The sequence below is a fragment of the Atractosteus spatula genome, chromosome 1 (assembly GCF_055471065.1).
Source record: "Atractosteus spatula isolate fAtrSpa1 chromosome 1, fAtrSpa1.hap1, whole genome shotgun sequence".
Taxonomy (NCBI): Eukaryota; Metazoa; Chordata; class Actinopteri; order Semionotiformes; family Lepisosteidae; genus Atractosteus; species Atractosteus spatula.
Window position 1 is genome coordinate 37,473,002 of NC_142706.1, and position 15,255 is coordinate 37,488,256.

Here is a 15,255-nt window from a genome sequence, read left to right on the forward strand (position 1 = left end):
ACGTTTTTTCATCTCATCAGAACCAAGAGGCTCAACTAACCACCAGTCTCCATGGTAATGTCCTCTTCACAAAGATGAACAACCATCTTCAGGTTTAAGGCAATTCTGTGCCTTGAAGCACTTTTGTTCCCAAAGTCTCCATTTAAAAGAAACTATATCCTAGTGTTCCTTTATATTATACTCTTGAAATGGCCAGCCTGTCTGTATATGAGTTTTTAAATAGGCTCCTCTTGTAGTTTCTTTTTAGCTATCAGATTGCAATAAGAATCAGAAAAGTAAAGCAGGTGGATAATCATTCTCTAAAAGGTACCTGTATGTCTGAATGTGGTATGTGTCTGTGTGCTTGGCCTCAAAAATGGACTGGTCCTATCCAATGTGTTGTCTCATCCACTAGCTTGCACCCTGCGTTGCTGGGATAAGCTCGGGGTTGCCATGACCCTTAACAGAGAATAGCAAATAATTCATCCATTTTCTAACCACTTTACATCCAATCCAGGCTCAGCAAGAGACAGGTGCAAGGCAGGACACAGCCGGGACGTGTGTCCTTACAAAAATAAATATAAAATTTGAATTTTGGGTTGTGTTCTTGGTTTACATTTTAAAAGGATTTCACGATACAAAATCTTGAAGAAACAGTGGTGCTATCTGAGAAGCATCATGCTGCCTGTGACAGAGAAATTGAGCTGACCATCTGCAAAGTCAACAGCTTCAAAAATAGCACAAAGACCTGCCGGTATAAGACTCTTACTGTATGCAGCTTTCCAATTTAGACCTAGGAAAAGGGCAATTATAGGACACAGCCTAGAATGTATTTTTCTTGAAATACTGAGACAGTACCTCAATAAAAGGGCTCCATACCCACACAACTGTAGGATGCAATTTTGTTGAAATCTTTATTTGAAAACTCATATTAACATATTTATAATCATTTATTTGACACCCTTGTCGTCTAAAAATACAAGAAACAAACACAAAAGTTGAATCATGTAAAAGTGGGATGAACATTTTCAAATGGAAAGGAGTGGTCCAGAAAGCTTTTTATATGGCCTTGCAAAATCAATATTAATATTGATCAAAATTCAAAATCAATATTAAAAAACTGGATAACCAAATGAGAGGATGTTTTAATTCTATTAACTGGCATCCACCAAGTTGTCATTGCATACCAAATGTCATTTGGATACGACCATGATGAATACAACAGAACATTCATTAAGGAGGTAATTGGACTGAAGGAAAAAAAGTACATTAGTAATATTACTTCATGTTACCCTTGGGGGACACTGTGGTTAATCTGAGATGTATCGCCGTTATTGTCCATTTTCTGGCTGCTGAGTCCATTTCCAAGATTGCTGTTTTCATCTGAAGCTCTGAACTCAACTGAAGCTGTGATTAGTACAGCATTTTATGGATATCAGTGTTTTCAGAAGGGATTGTACTTTCTTGACGTACAACTTTACCACATTCCTAAACCGCTTTTTAAATATTTTCATTTTTTTACAGAAAAAAATTGAATGTGTAAAGAGAATTAACAATATATACACAGTTCCATTCATCCTTCTTTAGTATTTGAGTACAGTATTAATAAACATTCCTCATTCCCTTTTATTTTTGCTGATTAAAACATTTTAGCCATTATAAATGTACATTGTAATACTGAACAATGGTAAACATGCTTCTGTGCTTCAAAACACAAAAAGTATATTAGTTGTTTATGGTACAGGTGCCGTGTTGAGAGTACTCCGCAAGCCATTTTACAGCGAACAGCTTGTTCTTATGGATTAAAAAAAAGGCAGCCAAAATTCTAAAAACATTATTACTACCATGCAGCTTCATCATTGCTAATGTTCTCTGTTGCAAATTATCATGAAGAAAGGCAGAGATCAGTCACAGAACTGTCAATTCTCTCAAGTAAGAAGTGGATCTTGCCTCATTCAAAACTCTTGTGAAGACTGCGTGTTAGGAGAGTGCTATATTGCATTGTTGATGGTTCTCTCTGCTGTAAAATATAGTCCCTCACTTCTGGAATCCAAAATCCAGTTTTATTTTTTATCACCTTACATTTCATAAAAAGATGGTAAACATACATTCAGACTTGTGCCACATCTTATCCACTAAAGCCACCAATGAACCTAGACATACAGTAGTGCATTTCCATTTAAGATGTAAAGCATTTTTTCTCTTTTCCTTCTATGATGCCACAGTTTTCAGACACCTTTTTGAAACCTTTATGTTTATTCTATTGATTGAAAGCTATAAGCTGCTTCCCAATTTTCACCACAGCAAAACAGGGATGAATGTGTTTTATGTCTGTGTGATTGATTCAATAAAGGGTTCAGAACAGAGGTATAATGAAAATGGAGAAGACCCTCATACTTAAATGTATATCCTGTTGCTCATCCTTGGAAGCATCTCTTATAGTAACCAAGGGCCACTAACAAGAGAAACAGTGGCAATGTGTAGATCAAAAGAATAACATGAAATATAGGGATTCTTAATGACAAAATGGTTGATTTTATGTTGTACTTCAAACAGACCACAGCAGGTCTTCAAAGAGTGATAGGAATATCCTGCTGTGTGCCTTTTTTATCCTTTTTTCTCACATTTCTTTGTTGATTTGGAAAACAAAAACAGGTTTTAAGGCCATTTTTATCAAACCTTACAACCCTCTCCAACTTGATTTATAGGAGAAAACTGTAAATAGTACATTTTATATGCAAAACCCCAAATAAAACTGAAACTGCTACAGCTACTGCTGCTGGCCACAAAAAGATTCTTCCTACTACTGGTACATCAATATAACATCTCTCTATTCCCAGCCCCCTTCTTTTGTTGCCAGCTTTTCCATTAACCTTTGACTGTAATATCTGCAGTTGTTGTGCTAACAAATCATTCCAATGAAATAACAGAAAATAAAACCTACTCTGGTGACGCCTGCAGGAGTATACTGTATGTACTTACTATAAATAGTTATCATTTTAATCTGAAAAAGTATGGGATATTTATCTGGTGCAACCGGTTTTATCTATTGTGTCTGTCTGTACTTTATGCCAAACAGAATGACTTGTAACAAACACCACTATAACATTTTCTTCTACCTGACTGACTTCTCAAACAAAGAGAAACATTAACTCCCACCTGCATCGGCTTCACGAATCTTACATCAACGATATTTCAAGTCCATTTTAAGAAACAAACGTCCCACCATACAATATTAAAAAATATTTCAAAAGTCTTAAAAAATACCTCACTGTTTAAAGGGGATTGTAATAACACCTCCTCTTCATGCCTCATATTAAACTCAAGGCAAGCATTAATTTATTCTGTAAAGATATGGCTCTGAAGATACTGAAAACTAGCCTGAACTAACCTGAAGGCCAATTTGACAGGTCTGGCCAGACGTTATCCCAATTATCAGCTTTTACCAATCCTAGTTTTAAGCAACCAAGCAAAATATCTCATTCTCAAAGGTAGGCTTCTTTCATTTTCATTTTTTTAAAAATATGTCAAAACAGACAAACAGCTGCAACATAATTCTTTCATTGCCTTGTATCCACTGCCGTGAGAGCATGACTTAAGAAACGGCAAGCTTTTGCAATTTCTTTGGAATGAAGACACTAGGGGGTCAATATATCAAAGACCAGGCAGTGCCTTCTCTGAAGCAAACAATTCAGAATTTTTTTTAAGGAAAAACAGATCGAGTTTGTAGAAAAGTGTGATAAAATATGGCCCGGTGTAATTCTAACATTCTGCAGAAATATCCAAAAACAGAGCTGACCGAAGTAAAGAAAGATTGATATTATTAACCAATGAGGTAAGGGAATTGAACTTTGGGAAAATATGAAACTGTCCCAATTGGCGAACAAAATTTTCCACTCAAAAGCAACCATAAATGAAAGTTTGTGGCTCAAATTACATGACTACTACCTGTTTGCAAGAGGTTAGTTAGCACATCCCTGCTGGCTTATACAAGCCCAAAACTACCAATAGCAACAAACACTAGTGATCAACCACAATCCACAATTCCAACACAATGAATACACCCTCGCGCAAGGCTATCAGCAGGTACAGTACAGCGCTCGAGAGCGGCCCACTGCAGGGCGAGGCACCCAGGACTCTAGTGCACCTCCGAGTTGACTTTATCCTGAAATATGTACAGATTGTTTGTTGCTGCGATGGCAATGATGTTCTCTGCCGGGTGCCAGGCTGTGTGCAAGATCTTCTTTGTGAAGTCCAAACTGTCCACGCTAATGTCGTCCTTGCGGCGCTTGCCCCCCGTGCAGACGCGGCGGGGCTTCAGCACTGCCCGGGGTTTGCTGCTTTCCCGCGACGCTTCCAGAGTCACATCCCGCTTTGTGTTGCGGTCGAACATCCGAAAGAAGTTGTTGTAGGCGCCTGTCATAATGACACTGCGGGGGAGGAAGAAGAAGAAGAAGAAGGAGGACTGAGTACACAGAGAAAGATAAATGAGGGAACCGTTACAAATGCTGCCAGTGTCTGAGACATACGGCTTGCCAAACGCATCGTGACCACAGGGGAGGCAAATTTCAACAGCGTTTTTAAGACGACTAATTTAGTGCATCCAGAATTCTGGGCAAAGTTTTCTTAATCATTTGCTAATTAAACCTTGATGCAACCGTTTTTGTCCCTCTGGTGCAAAATTACAATATTCTGCTGCTTAGTAATACTGGAATTTGCTAAAATAAGAGTATTCGAAAAGAGATCAGCCACTCGGGGAGTTTTAGAAAAAAACGTAGCATGTTCTATGTACACATCAGTTGTAGCACAACATATAAACCTAACACTATATCCATCACAAAGTAAGGATAAAAACGGAAAAACAGGTTTCAGCTGATGATACTATAGAAGTAACTGAGAATACCCCCCAGCAAGTCTGTAATTAATAAACTAAAGATCTGAGATTGTGTTTGGACTTGAAACATGGGTTTTGTTGAAGAGGCAGTCCAAACCCATGCATAAAATGGGCCAAATGCTTGCTGCAGGAAAGTTCTGATTTTATATTCTGGATTGAAGTGGTTGGCAGGTGTGGGGATCAACTATTTCCCTTCCTTGTGCTATGAACTCCATTTTTAAAAAACAATCATTTAAAATGTTGCCAACAGGATAGTCTGATTTTCATCAGGACCCCAGGGGACAGCACCATTCATTCACACATAGCAAAACTCTGGACGCGTGCAGTGCACAGAGTTTAGTCAAACATATAAACAACAAGGTGCATGCACAGTTCTACATTTACAAATACTGTCACCTTGCATTAAAATGTATTTTTTGAAGCTTAGTTAAGAAAAAATGCCTTTATAAAATTCACATTTCAGAACTCCAAACTACAAACCTTTACTACACTTTACCCATGAAGCAGCTCTGAACATTTCTGTCAATACTCTGCAATTCCAATGGTACAGTAATGAAGTAATTTCTCTTCTTTAATTTTAAGAGGGGCTTACTATTACTATATACAGTATATATACTGTATACTGTATATTACCACAGACTACAGACAAACATCAGAAGGGATAAAGGGAGATCCTAGAATTTACGGAGGAGACATCTTTTCACCATTTGTAAACATGTTTCTGAACAAACTGAATGTCATGCGTGTTATGGGACACATGGTGCATTCAGGCAAGAAATAACAATGTAATGTCTAAGTACCAGGTTTATCAAATGTTAGCTCAACACAAGTACTGTATATGTGCTGGAATACACAGGAAGCAATGTTAGGAAAAAGCTGCTGCCAGATCTATGATGTTATCTGGCTGGTTAACTTTGATGTATGCGTCTACTGGACTTGTCTCGCATGTACTCCATTAGATTAAGATTTGACATCACTGCATGATGCTGATCCCTGGTTGATTCAGGAATTATAGTCTGCCAGTAATCACAGGTAGCCAGGCTACCCAGCCATGTCATTGAAGTCAAACACTGGCTTATCTCAAGAAGTGGTTGGATGAGATCCTTTGATCAATTAGATGCTAACAACCCAAGAGGCCTTCTCTTGTTCGTAACCCTTCTCTTATTCTTATGGAAAAGTCCCAGTGCGTGATCAGCGTTAAACGTGCGCTCTGAGATTATGATCAAATGTAAATCATATACTGTACTGTTCTGAGTTATAATGATTGCTGTGCTGAAGGGATCTGTAAAGAAGTTCCACTAAAATGTTCAATCCTGCTTTCAGATCAGTACATGCTGTTGGCAGAGTCTGGATCAGTTAAGTGTATTCCTGTATTTCCCAGTGGGATCCCTGCAGGAGTCTTGTGACCTCATGCTTCTGCCACAGATATTTCAAGAGCACATTCTCTCTTTGTGTGTGTAGTTGCACTATTGCAGTGGTCTTAAAAAACTGTACTTATTTGTTAACGTACTGTCACACATTATCATACTGTATAATGCTCATGATAACATACTGCAACAACAGCGATAAAGAGCTTGACATTTTCCTACAAGCATACAATTTTATACTGTTTCAGATGAATCAGTGAGTGTTAAATAATTTGCCATTAGTGGTAAAATTGCACTGTAAAAATGCAAATACTATCAGTATATATGTGGCTTTTACCTTACCAAAGAACATTCATGTTTTTTTTTAAATGTAGAAACAAAGAAAAAAAACAAAGAATTGCTCTTCAAAGCAACAGTGCAATGAAGGGTTAAACTAATGACTTTAGAAAAACAAGATAACATTTCTAAAAAGAGAACTGGAGATTTCTACAGTACTTTACATTTGGAGCACAAATCATTTTTGGTAACTGTGTCAACTGGTAGAGTCTGCCAGAAACTTCAGAACGTTTCATCTGGCACAAAGAATAAAAAGGTTGCTAAATAGCTGACTCTCTTGTGCTCCTTATCACAGCTGCCTCTACCCATTTCTCAGTTTGCTGTTGAATAGCTTGTGTGAAGGTGACTCTGGAGTTTTCATCCGATAATTGTTATGCCTCAGTAAAGGGACAAAGCAAAAGGTTTTAAGTTATGGATATAATAATCTACACCTTCCTGTGCCAAATTCTTTTAATAGGGCAACATCCTTAAATGCAAGCTTTTATTGCCATAGATACTACATATTTCCCCTTGTGTAGTGTTGCTGTGAGCCCCAGTCGTGCTTAATCCTGGCACAGTTTCATAGAATAAGGAGGCACAGCTCAGCCATGCAAGAGCTTAATGATTTATGCTTTTGGAGAACTATTAAAAGTATTCAGTGCAGATGTGATGAGAACTGTGCACTATGAGATGTTCTTTTGTCAAATGCATTTCTAGACTCGTAACAAAGATAAACTATATAGGCATCATACCCAGAGAGTATTCCCGCACAGGTATGCTAATTATTTTTAATAAGACCATATCATATTTTATGCCGCTCATTCACTATTTATCAATGCTATTTGCCCCCAGGCACTGTGTGCCTTCACAATTGAAACAGTACATTTGTAAATTCACTGCAGGTCTAATAAAAACACTAATTAATAACCACATGTCTCTTTTACCAAAGGATCAGACTAATTTCATGGCTTTCATAGGTTCCTTTAGATTAATCAAAGGTTTTCAGATTGAAGAACCCTTTTCTTTACAGCGATTTTTACTTTTCATTAAAAACTCAAATCGAAAGGTATGATATGGAGGCGCATGTATAATTTTGGATTACGATAATTCCAAACAATCTCTTAGAAGTCTGCCAGATACCTAAAAATCCTACACTCCATCAGCTTTAAATCTTTCATTTCTAACAATTGCTTACCCTGCATGGTATATCAAATGTACTACCAGATAAGGAAATCCTGAGCAGTCCTTTGTCAGCACAGTTGTAAATTGCACTTGAGTAGGCATTATCTAAACACAAATTTCACATTGAAAGTCCTGTAATTACTTCTAAAGGTAACTATATTCTTTGTTTTATCCAATTCAATGAGAAACATCTTTCAGGGATCAGCCTTGATTTGAAAATTGAAGGACACTACACCACACTGTTCCTCAGCTTCTTTATCACACTTCCACCCATTTCCAACCTTACATCAATCAAAACCCTTAAGTGCACGCCCCCCCCCCTCCGCCTCCCCAAAGTGATTTAAATAGTGCTTGACCAGGATTAGGGGTAAAAATCTCTGGCTGTGAGGCATTACACCTGTCACGGTCTTGTCAACAGATCATGTGCTTGTCATAAATCCTCACCGGGAAATCGTTACTCGAGTTTCTCCCGGGATCAGCTCTGAGATAAACATTTAATGAATCTCCCTGTCTTTCCAGAATTTCAGAAATGCCTTTCAATACAGAACACAAAGTCACCCCTGTTTTTCCAAAGGAAATGATTTATTCAGCAAGGGGGACTCATTTATACAAACCAGACAATGGATAAAGAAAGCATGCTTCCAATCCACTCTGCAGAATAAAGCTCCAATTTGTTTGTCTGTATACAATAAAGAAAATAAAAAAAATCTTGTTTACTGGAGGATGCTGAGGATTAAGCAATGATTCTGTGTTCTGTATTAAAGCAACCAGCCTAGTGCGTAATGTACTCTGTCTGTCCCCCTGTGTTATAGCAGATGTATGATTCCTGTACACCAAATCCTGCTACCTGAACTGATCACTTTCATCTGTTTGTTTTCTCATTATTATGAAAGACCCTATGGTCCTGCACAGAATATAGATAATGGAAAATTATCCACCTGTAGAGTACAATATTTAATTTCCAGATCTTTTAACGTGCTCTCCAAAACTAACTTTCATAGCTGCAGCACAGATGCTTCTTGTTGACATGAAAAACAGACTTAAACTGCTGCTTCAAAAATGAAAAAAATTGGGAAGAAAATCAAATTCTTAGCTTGACTGCCAAATAATCCTACACAGATTGTTAATGAAATATGGCTCGCACATAAAATATTCGGATAAAGTGCTCATTCATAATTAATTTTCTCAGAGGCTGACCCACAGGGATGAATAAAGAGAAACTTTGAAAAATGGCATGTGGGTTTAATTGTTAGTGTTGGTACCTCAAGGAAAGGAAAAGACAAAGCATTAGAATCCCTAGCTTTTAAGTGAAGCAATTAGAATTCCTACTAAGTATGTACGCCATTTCCTGCGACACATTTGTCAAACATTTGTTCCTTTGGCACAAAGGGGTCCATTGCTGTAGGATCTTCTGTACGAAAGGTGAGAACAAATTGCTGTTAGGTGGGATAGGGCTTTCAGAGATTAAAAACAACCATACTGTGAGATGGAGGGTTAATTTCTTCCCTCTGACAGTATCAGATAAAAAGATGTGGACAGAAAATTGCAATTTTCCCAATTGTTGTTATCCGTTAAAAAAAATATGTATCAAAGATGTCTTCATGTTCAATTTGCCTATCATATTCTTTGCCAGAGGCCTTATTCTTTCCATTACTTTGATTTTGCCAGGGTAGACTGCAGGTATACTAAAGCTATGCTGCAGGAGTGGGCTGTCATGTTTCACCTCAGGGCTGTCAGGACAATGATATCTCTGGGGCAGGAAGCATGGCTGATGAATGAGTAACCTGCTTGTTCAGCACAAGATGCAGCTGGATAAGCAAACACTGATGAGCACTTTTCATGTTCTGTTGGCAAAGTAACTACCACAGTACCTGCTTTCCCCGCCCCCTACACACACTTTTTTTCCTAAATTGCCTTCAAATCCCAATGTATGATTAGTCTCAAAGAGTAACATACTGTGTAATGTGGAATATTTATTATTGTAGAATAAAAATAAAAATAAAATACTGCCCTCAAAAAAGCAATAAAGTGGACTTCAGCTTCTGGAATTCAAAGCTGATCTAAAGATTCATAATTGTGAGGACACTTGATACTTGTCACATCTGTATCTTCATGACCAGACAAGCCACACTCAAAGGTTTCTGCTCAAGTTAAGCAAAGGAAAGCAGTGGGATTAACGCAAAAATCATACATGATTGCTCTAGGAAGTCCTACTGCTGCATCCTTCACAAATAGTACCAATTCAGGAACTGTAAAAATGTTAGTAAATTAATAATACTCTATAAATCTGTGAATCTATGTTGGATTGTTTTAAATAAACCATGTTAACTTGACTATAGGTTTCCAACGACTTCAATGATTGGTAAATAAAAGCAAATCGTACAGTATCTGAGCATGCTACAAGCACACATAAATAAAGCAAGGATTAAAGAAATGCTTGATGAGACTTAATTAGGCCTGAATATAAAGTCTTTTTAAATGGAAAGTTATGATTTCAATATGGAGGCTATGAGAAACGCATGAGGGAATTACTTCCCTGATAATCTACTTGTTTCACTGTGCCAAATAAGAGTTATCATGGGTTCTGTAACCAATTCCAAATGCAAACTCATTTTGTTTCCCCAGTACACACACTTTGGACCATCGCAAAGTATACAAACGATGCATATGCAAATGATGGGTGTACAGCCTTTGGCTTTCACCTTGAAAAGAAATAAAGGTAATGCCGAGATATACAAATGTGTATATGCCACAGTATTTGGAAATTGCTTTCAGTATTCTCTCTACACTGTATATTGTAATTGCCATGGGAAAAAAAAAAATCAGTATGTTTCACCAGATCTTTGAGCTGGTACTTTTATTGCATTACCTGTACCCAGTCTCTAGGTGGAATACCATGAAAACAAACAGACTACATACTGTACACAGGCTGGTATAAATGGTATATGGTATAAATCAAAACTTTCTGAAAGACCACATTTGAAACGGTATCATGGCCCTGGCATCAAAGCACAAAGACAAAACAACATGCATTGCAAATTCAAAATGCAATCTAATGAGTAAATACATTTCTGAATGAAAACAAAAAACAAACTCAAGACTTTTGCTGTTATGGTTTAGCTTTGTACTGTATCATTCATCACCAAGACGTGCCAGAAAATTAAAAACAAATAAGTGTTTTTCATTTTTCGGAAACTGAAGCACTGTTGAGTTTTGATACCTGACTGGCTGCTTCCTACTTCTGGGCTGTTAGAGCTGAATCACCCCTAGAGGATGGGATTGCACTCACTATTTACACCATGTTTTAAGATGCTCCAGGACAGAGGGAGTTTCTCTCGAGAAATACTCTTCGGATACAGGTTCTTTAAAATTCACAAGGGCGACAAGCACAATAAAATCAAACGAAAATGCCTGCATGAGAACCTAGGAAGAGATCATTAACCTCAGTTCATCAACCTTCTTATGTTCTCTTATGAAAAGAGCCATACAGTATGTATGGGAAAAGGTCACATGTATATATTGAGCAATACCTCAAGCGCCATTAAAATTGTATAGGTTTAGTAGTAGTCACAAAATACGTTATTAGCCTTCTAACATTTACAATCTCCAGAATTGCTGTAGATGCTCAACCCTAATAGACCTTACAGAGGTCAAAGATTTTCTGCCTTTATCAGCCTTTTTGACTGAAAAGGGGAGTATTTATTGCCTTGTTTTAAGAATGAAACAGAGGAAAAAAAAACATACCTACTGCTGAGCAGAGAGTGGATAAATGTTGGTTAAGAAGAGGTATGCAAAACTACATGATATGCCTGTACACATATACTGTATGGTAAGCACTTCTTTCAGAATTGCAAAGTCAGTCAATTGCTTGCATTAATCTGTTCAAAGCACACAGTGAGGTGATGTGCTCCCTCTGATCAGGTTTAGTCTGTTCAGATTATAGGGTCTTGCCATCAATCACACACCAGTCTTAAGGAAGCATGGATTCATTTACTACAGATTTTTTTTTTATTATTATTGCTGTCTGTGCCCAGATCACTGAAGGTCCCATCTGAAAACTAGCTTATATACTTTTTTCCCCCCCTGAGGTAATCTCAGCTCCAGTGATATCCAACTTCTTCAATTAATTTTTAAAATGCTTTTCATATTACATATTGCAGCGTCTTATCTCATTTTATGTAATATTTGATCCCATTATACTAGGATTTTACCCATCACCAAAATATTGCTTGGAATAATAGATGCCAGGTGATAGATTAACAAGCGTGTTAATGCTCTATATAGCCGTGCTACACCCTCTTGGCTGGAGTGTGCCAACAGGGATTCATATCCACTATTTCATGGATATTAATCTGATGAGTGATAATACTGCCTGAATAAACAGTCCACATGGGATGATTAAACAAGATGGCTACTTGCACATTTGAAAACCAACATATAAGATTGCAGAAATCAAATGTTTTGATTAATTCATGGAGCCACACTTCTGCAATCCCAAAGCAAAATGCAGATTTTGCTAACATTATATTTTCTTCCTACCTACTGTACCAAATGATTCACCAGTGAATTCTGTATGCTGTCTTTTGCTTTGTATTTTTTTCCCCCACTAAGTTACAGAAAATGAACCTATTTTACTTCTGTGTAAAATTTCAATTTTATCATCTGAAATTTTAAACAGTTGCCTATTATCAAACCTCAACAGACTTATAACATACACTGGAACTACATATTTATGGCAATATTTGCTGTCTTTATTAAAAGCATAAATTGTTTCCTCAGCTAGCATTCCCACTGGAAATGTATGATTAGATTTGTTCTCCAGATGACTATAAAAACATTTAGTTGTTGCTCACTTTATATTAGAAAAACACCTGGGTTTTTCTACTCTGAATATTCAGCATCCATTGACATTCTGAGGTGGAAATGACAAGGTGACAAGTGATACCACAATAATTGGATGTTAAACATGAATAAATGCACATTTATTCATGTTTTTAGGTATTTTTCCAGTAACATAATATGATAAATAGCGACATTTTGCAAACTGCATTTAGTGTGGTGTTTGCTTCCTCAAATTAAAAACTCATTCTTCAGTAATGAGAACACTACATTTAACTATAAGATCATAAAGGAAAGCTAACAAAAATTCAATTTAAAAACACCTTCATGCAAAAAATATTCAACGTGAAAATGAAATCATTAGACTAGGATAGCTTCTGCATTTTATAAACGAAGACCTTCTCCCTTATTTAGTTTCTCCAACTAGGAGAAAAACTGAAGAACAAGAGGTTTAAAAAAAAGCGATTTAATTTTCTTCTAAGAGACGGAGGATGACTTACCTATCTGTACCATTCCACGCACATTCAAACTTGTCAAAGATGCAGTCATTCTCATACAAGGAACAAAGCTTGCTCCGGAGGTAATCATGAACCTATATAAAAAAAAGAATAAACCCTTAATTATAATTAAGAACAAGGTCTACACTAAAATTATGTTCTTCTTTAATATTACCCGAATGTTCTCAATCTTAAAAAGCAATATGAAATCAAGCATTATTGTACATTAGTATTAACAAACTTTGGAAAGGAAAATGCAAATTAAAACTGCATTAGCTTTCCAATGTCTAATGCTTTTTTTTTTAAACTGAAGCAAAACATCTATGCATGCATCTTCAATAAATTGGTTTGTTTTAGCTGTATTTATAATTATACCCTCAAAAAAGCAATAATTGCACAGCAGGATGATACACAAAATTAAGCTTCTTCCTTTGGTTCCATATAATCTTGTTTAGAAAAGGTTACACACAGTCTGAAGATAAAAAGGGTTAACATTCTAATACCATCAGCCATTGGTAAAACAGTTTAAACAAACAGCCTTTGTGCAATGTTAATAGTCACCATTGCTCTTAGATATGTATTATTCTAATTCATGTGTATTGTGATATTAATCATTCTAAGTACTCCTTGACATTCCAGTGATCTTTTCTGACTTTTTCTCCATGTGAATTAACCAGTTGGATAATTGGACAGCAATAACCTTTACTGCAACCTGCACCCCTTTGGTTCTCAAAATATGTTCTGTACTTTGAGTCCCACCTACAGTAAAAGTCATTGAAGCAGGTCAGTTCTTTAAACCTAAGACATATCACAACTTTAGAATGAAAGACTGAATTATACATTTCTTTTAATTTCCCAGTACAATTACGACTACAAGGAAAATGACACCTTTTACGTTAACCTTAAAATACCTACGGTAGGTTTGATGAAACAAAGTAGCTGTACTTATATAGCCTGTTCTTAATTCGTTGTTTAAAGTGATTTACCTTCTAAAAGACATATTGCACATCTCGCATCATATTTTAAGAACCATGGCTTTAGAAGAACAAATGTGATAAGAATACATCCAAACTTCATGTGAGGTAATGAGGCAAGAGACAAACAGTACCACACTCAGCTCACTGAACCACTGAGGAGTCCAGAGCTTAGTTCTTAGTTTAACTGTGCCTGTGCCAAGCTCTTTACAGTCTACCTGAAAGGTTTTTTTGATTTTTCAAATTTTCTTTGTTTCTCAAAGTAGTGGGGCACATCTATACAAACAGCAAAAGCAGGATATCAGTGACAATAGTACAGAAACAGCAGGAACAATGATACAATATCTTACTTTTGTGTACAATATACTGTATAGCTACAGGCCACAATATAGTATTAATATTATTTATTTAAGGCTACTGGCCTGTTTCTAGCAAAACTACGTCCCTTAAAACATTTTCAGCATACTGGATTTCAATGGATGAATTTCTCTGCACTCTTCAGAGAAGAACAGGATATACTTTGTCCAGATTCTTGGTTATGTCCTTGATAATAGTAAAGATATTTGTGATGTTTTACTATGTTGTCACTCCACCACATTACAAAATGTAAAGTAAAAAAAACAACAATTTAAGCACTGTATACAACTAATTTCTGCATAAAAGCTGTGGTGTTACTTAGAAAGGGGTGTGGATTAGCAGTGCTGGCACCCCAGTTCACAAAAACAAAGCACTTTTTGCCCCATATTAAAAGTTGTAAAACATTTTGACTTTCAACAGTATTACATTGCATCGATAATTGTAAATAATTATTTCTGTCACTCATGTCTATGAGAGAGAAAAAGAGTGATTTTATCCTCTGCCACTAGTTTTAGATAAATCGGGACAGGCTATTTCATGGATAAAATAATTCCCTTAATAAAAAGTATTATAATAAAAAGTATGATAGAGGTGACCCTTGCCCTCTCAACCTTACAGATCATCTTTTCTTTGCATGGAAAGAAAGCGTACCACTCAAATAAGATACGATCATGGGTGCTACAAACAGCTTACCTGAAGCTGCGTTTTGAATAATGTGTGCGCAGCAAATCAACCCACTAATCAATCTTGTCAACCTTAACTTATTAAAACATGTTTTTGATGCATCTGGATTACTTTTGCTCTTGGTACCATTTATAGTTTAGCATGTGCGGAAAATAAATATATTTATA

The 15,255-nt window shown here is 36.5% G+C and overlaps 1 protein-coding gene across 1 annotated transcript in view; it reads right to left on the reverse strand.

The window, feature by feature from the left end:
* Positions 1-869: 869 nt before the first annotated feature.
* Positions 870-15,255, reverse strand: part of LOC148840847 (serine/threonine-protein phosphatase 2A 55 kDa regulatory subunit B gamma isoform) — a 95,745-nt gene continuing 81,359 nt past the window's right edge. The window contains exons 8-9 of the mRNA XM_088935286.1: positions 13,077-13,168; positions 870-4,409 (exon numbers count right to left, since the gene is read on the reverse strand). Coding sequence (XP_088791412.1) covers positions 4,118-4,409; positions 13,077-13,168 — 384 coding nt within the window. The 3' untranslated portion in view covers positions 870-4,117. The remainder of the gene's footprint in view (positions 4,410-13,076; positions 13,169-15,255) is intronic.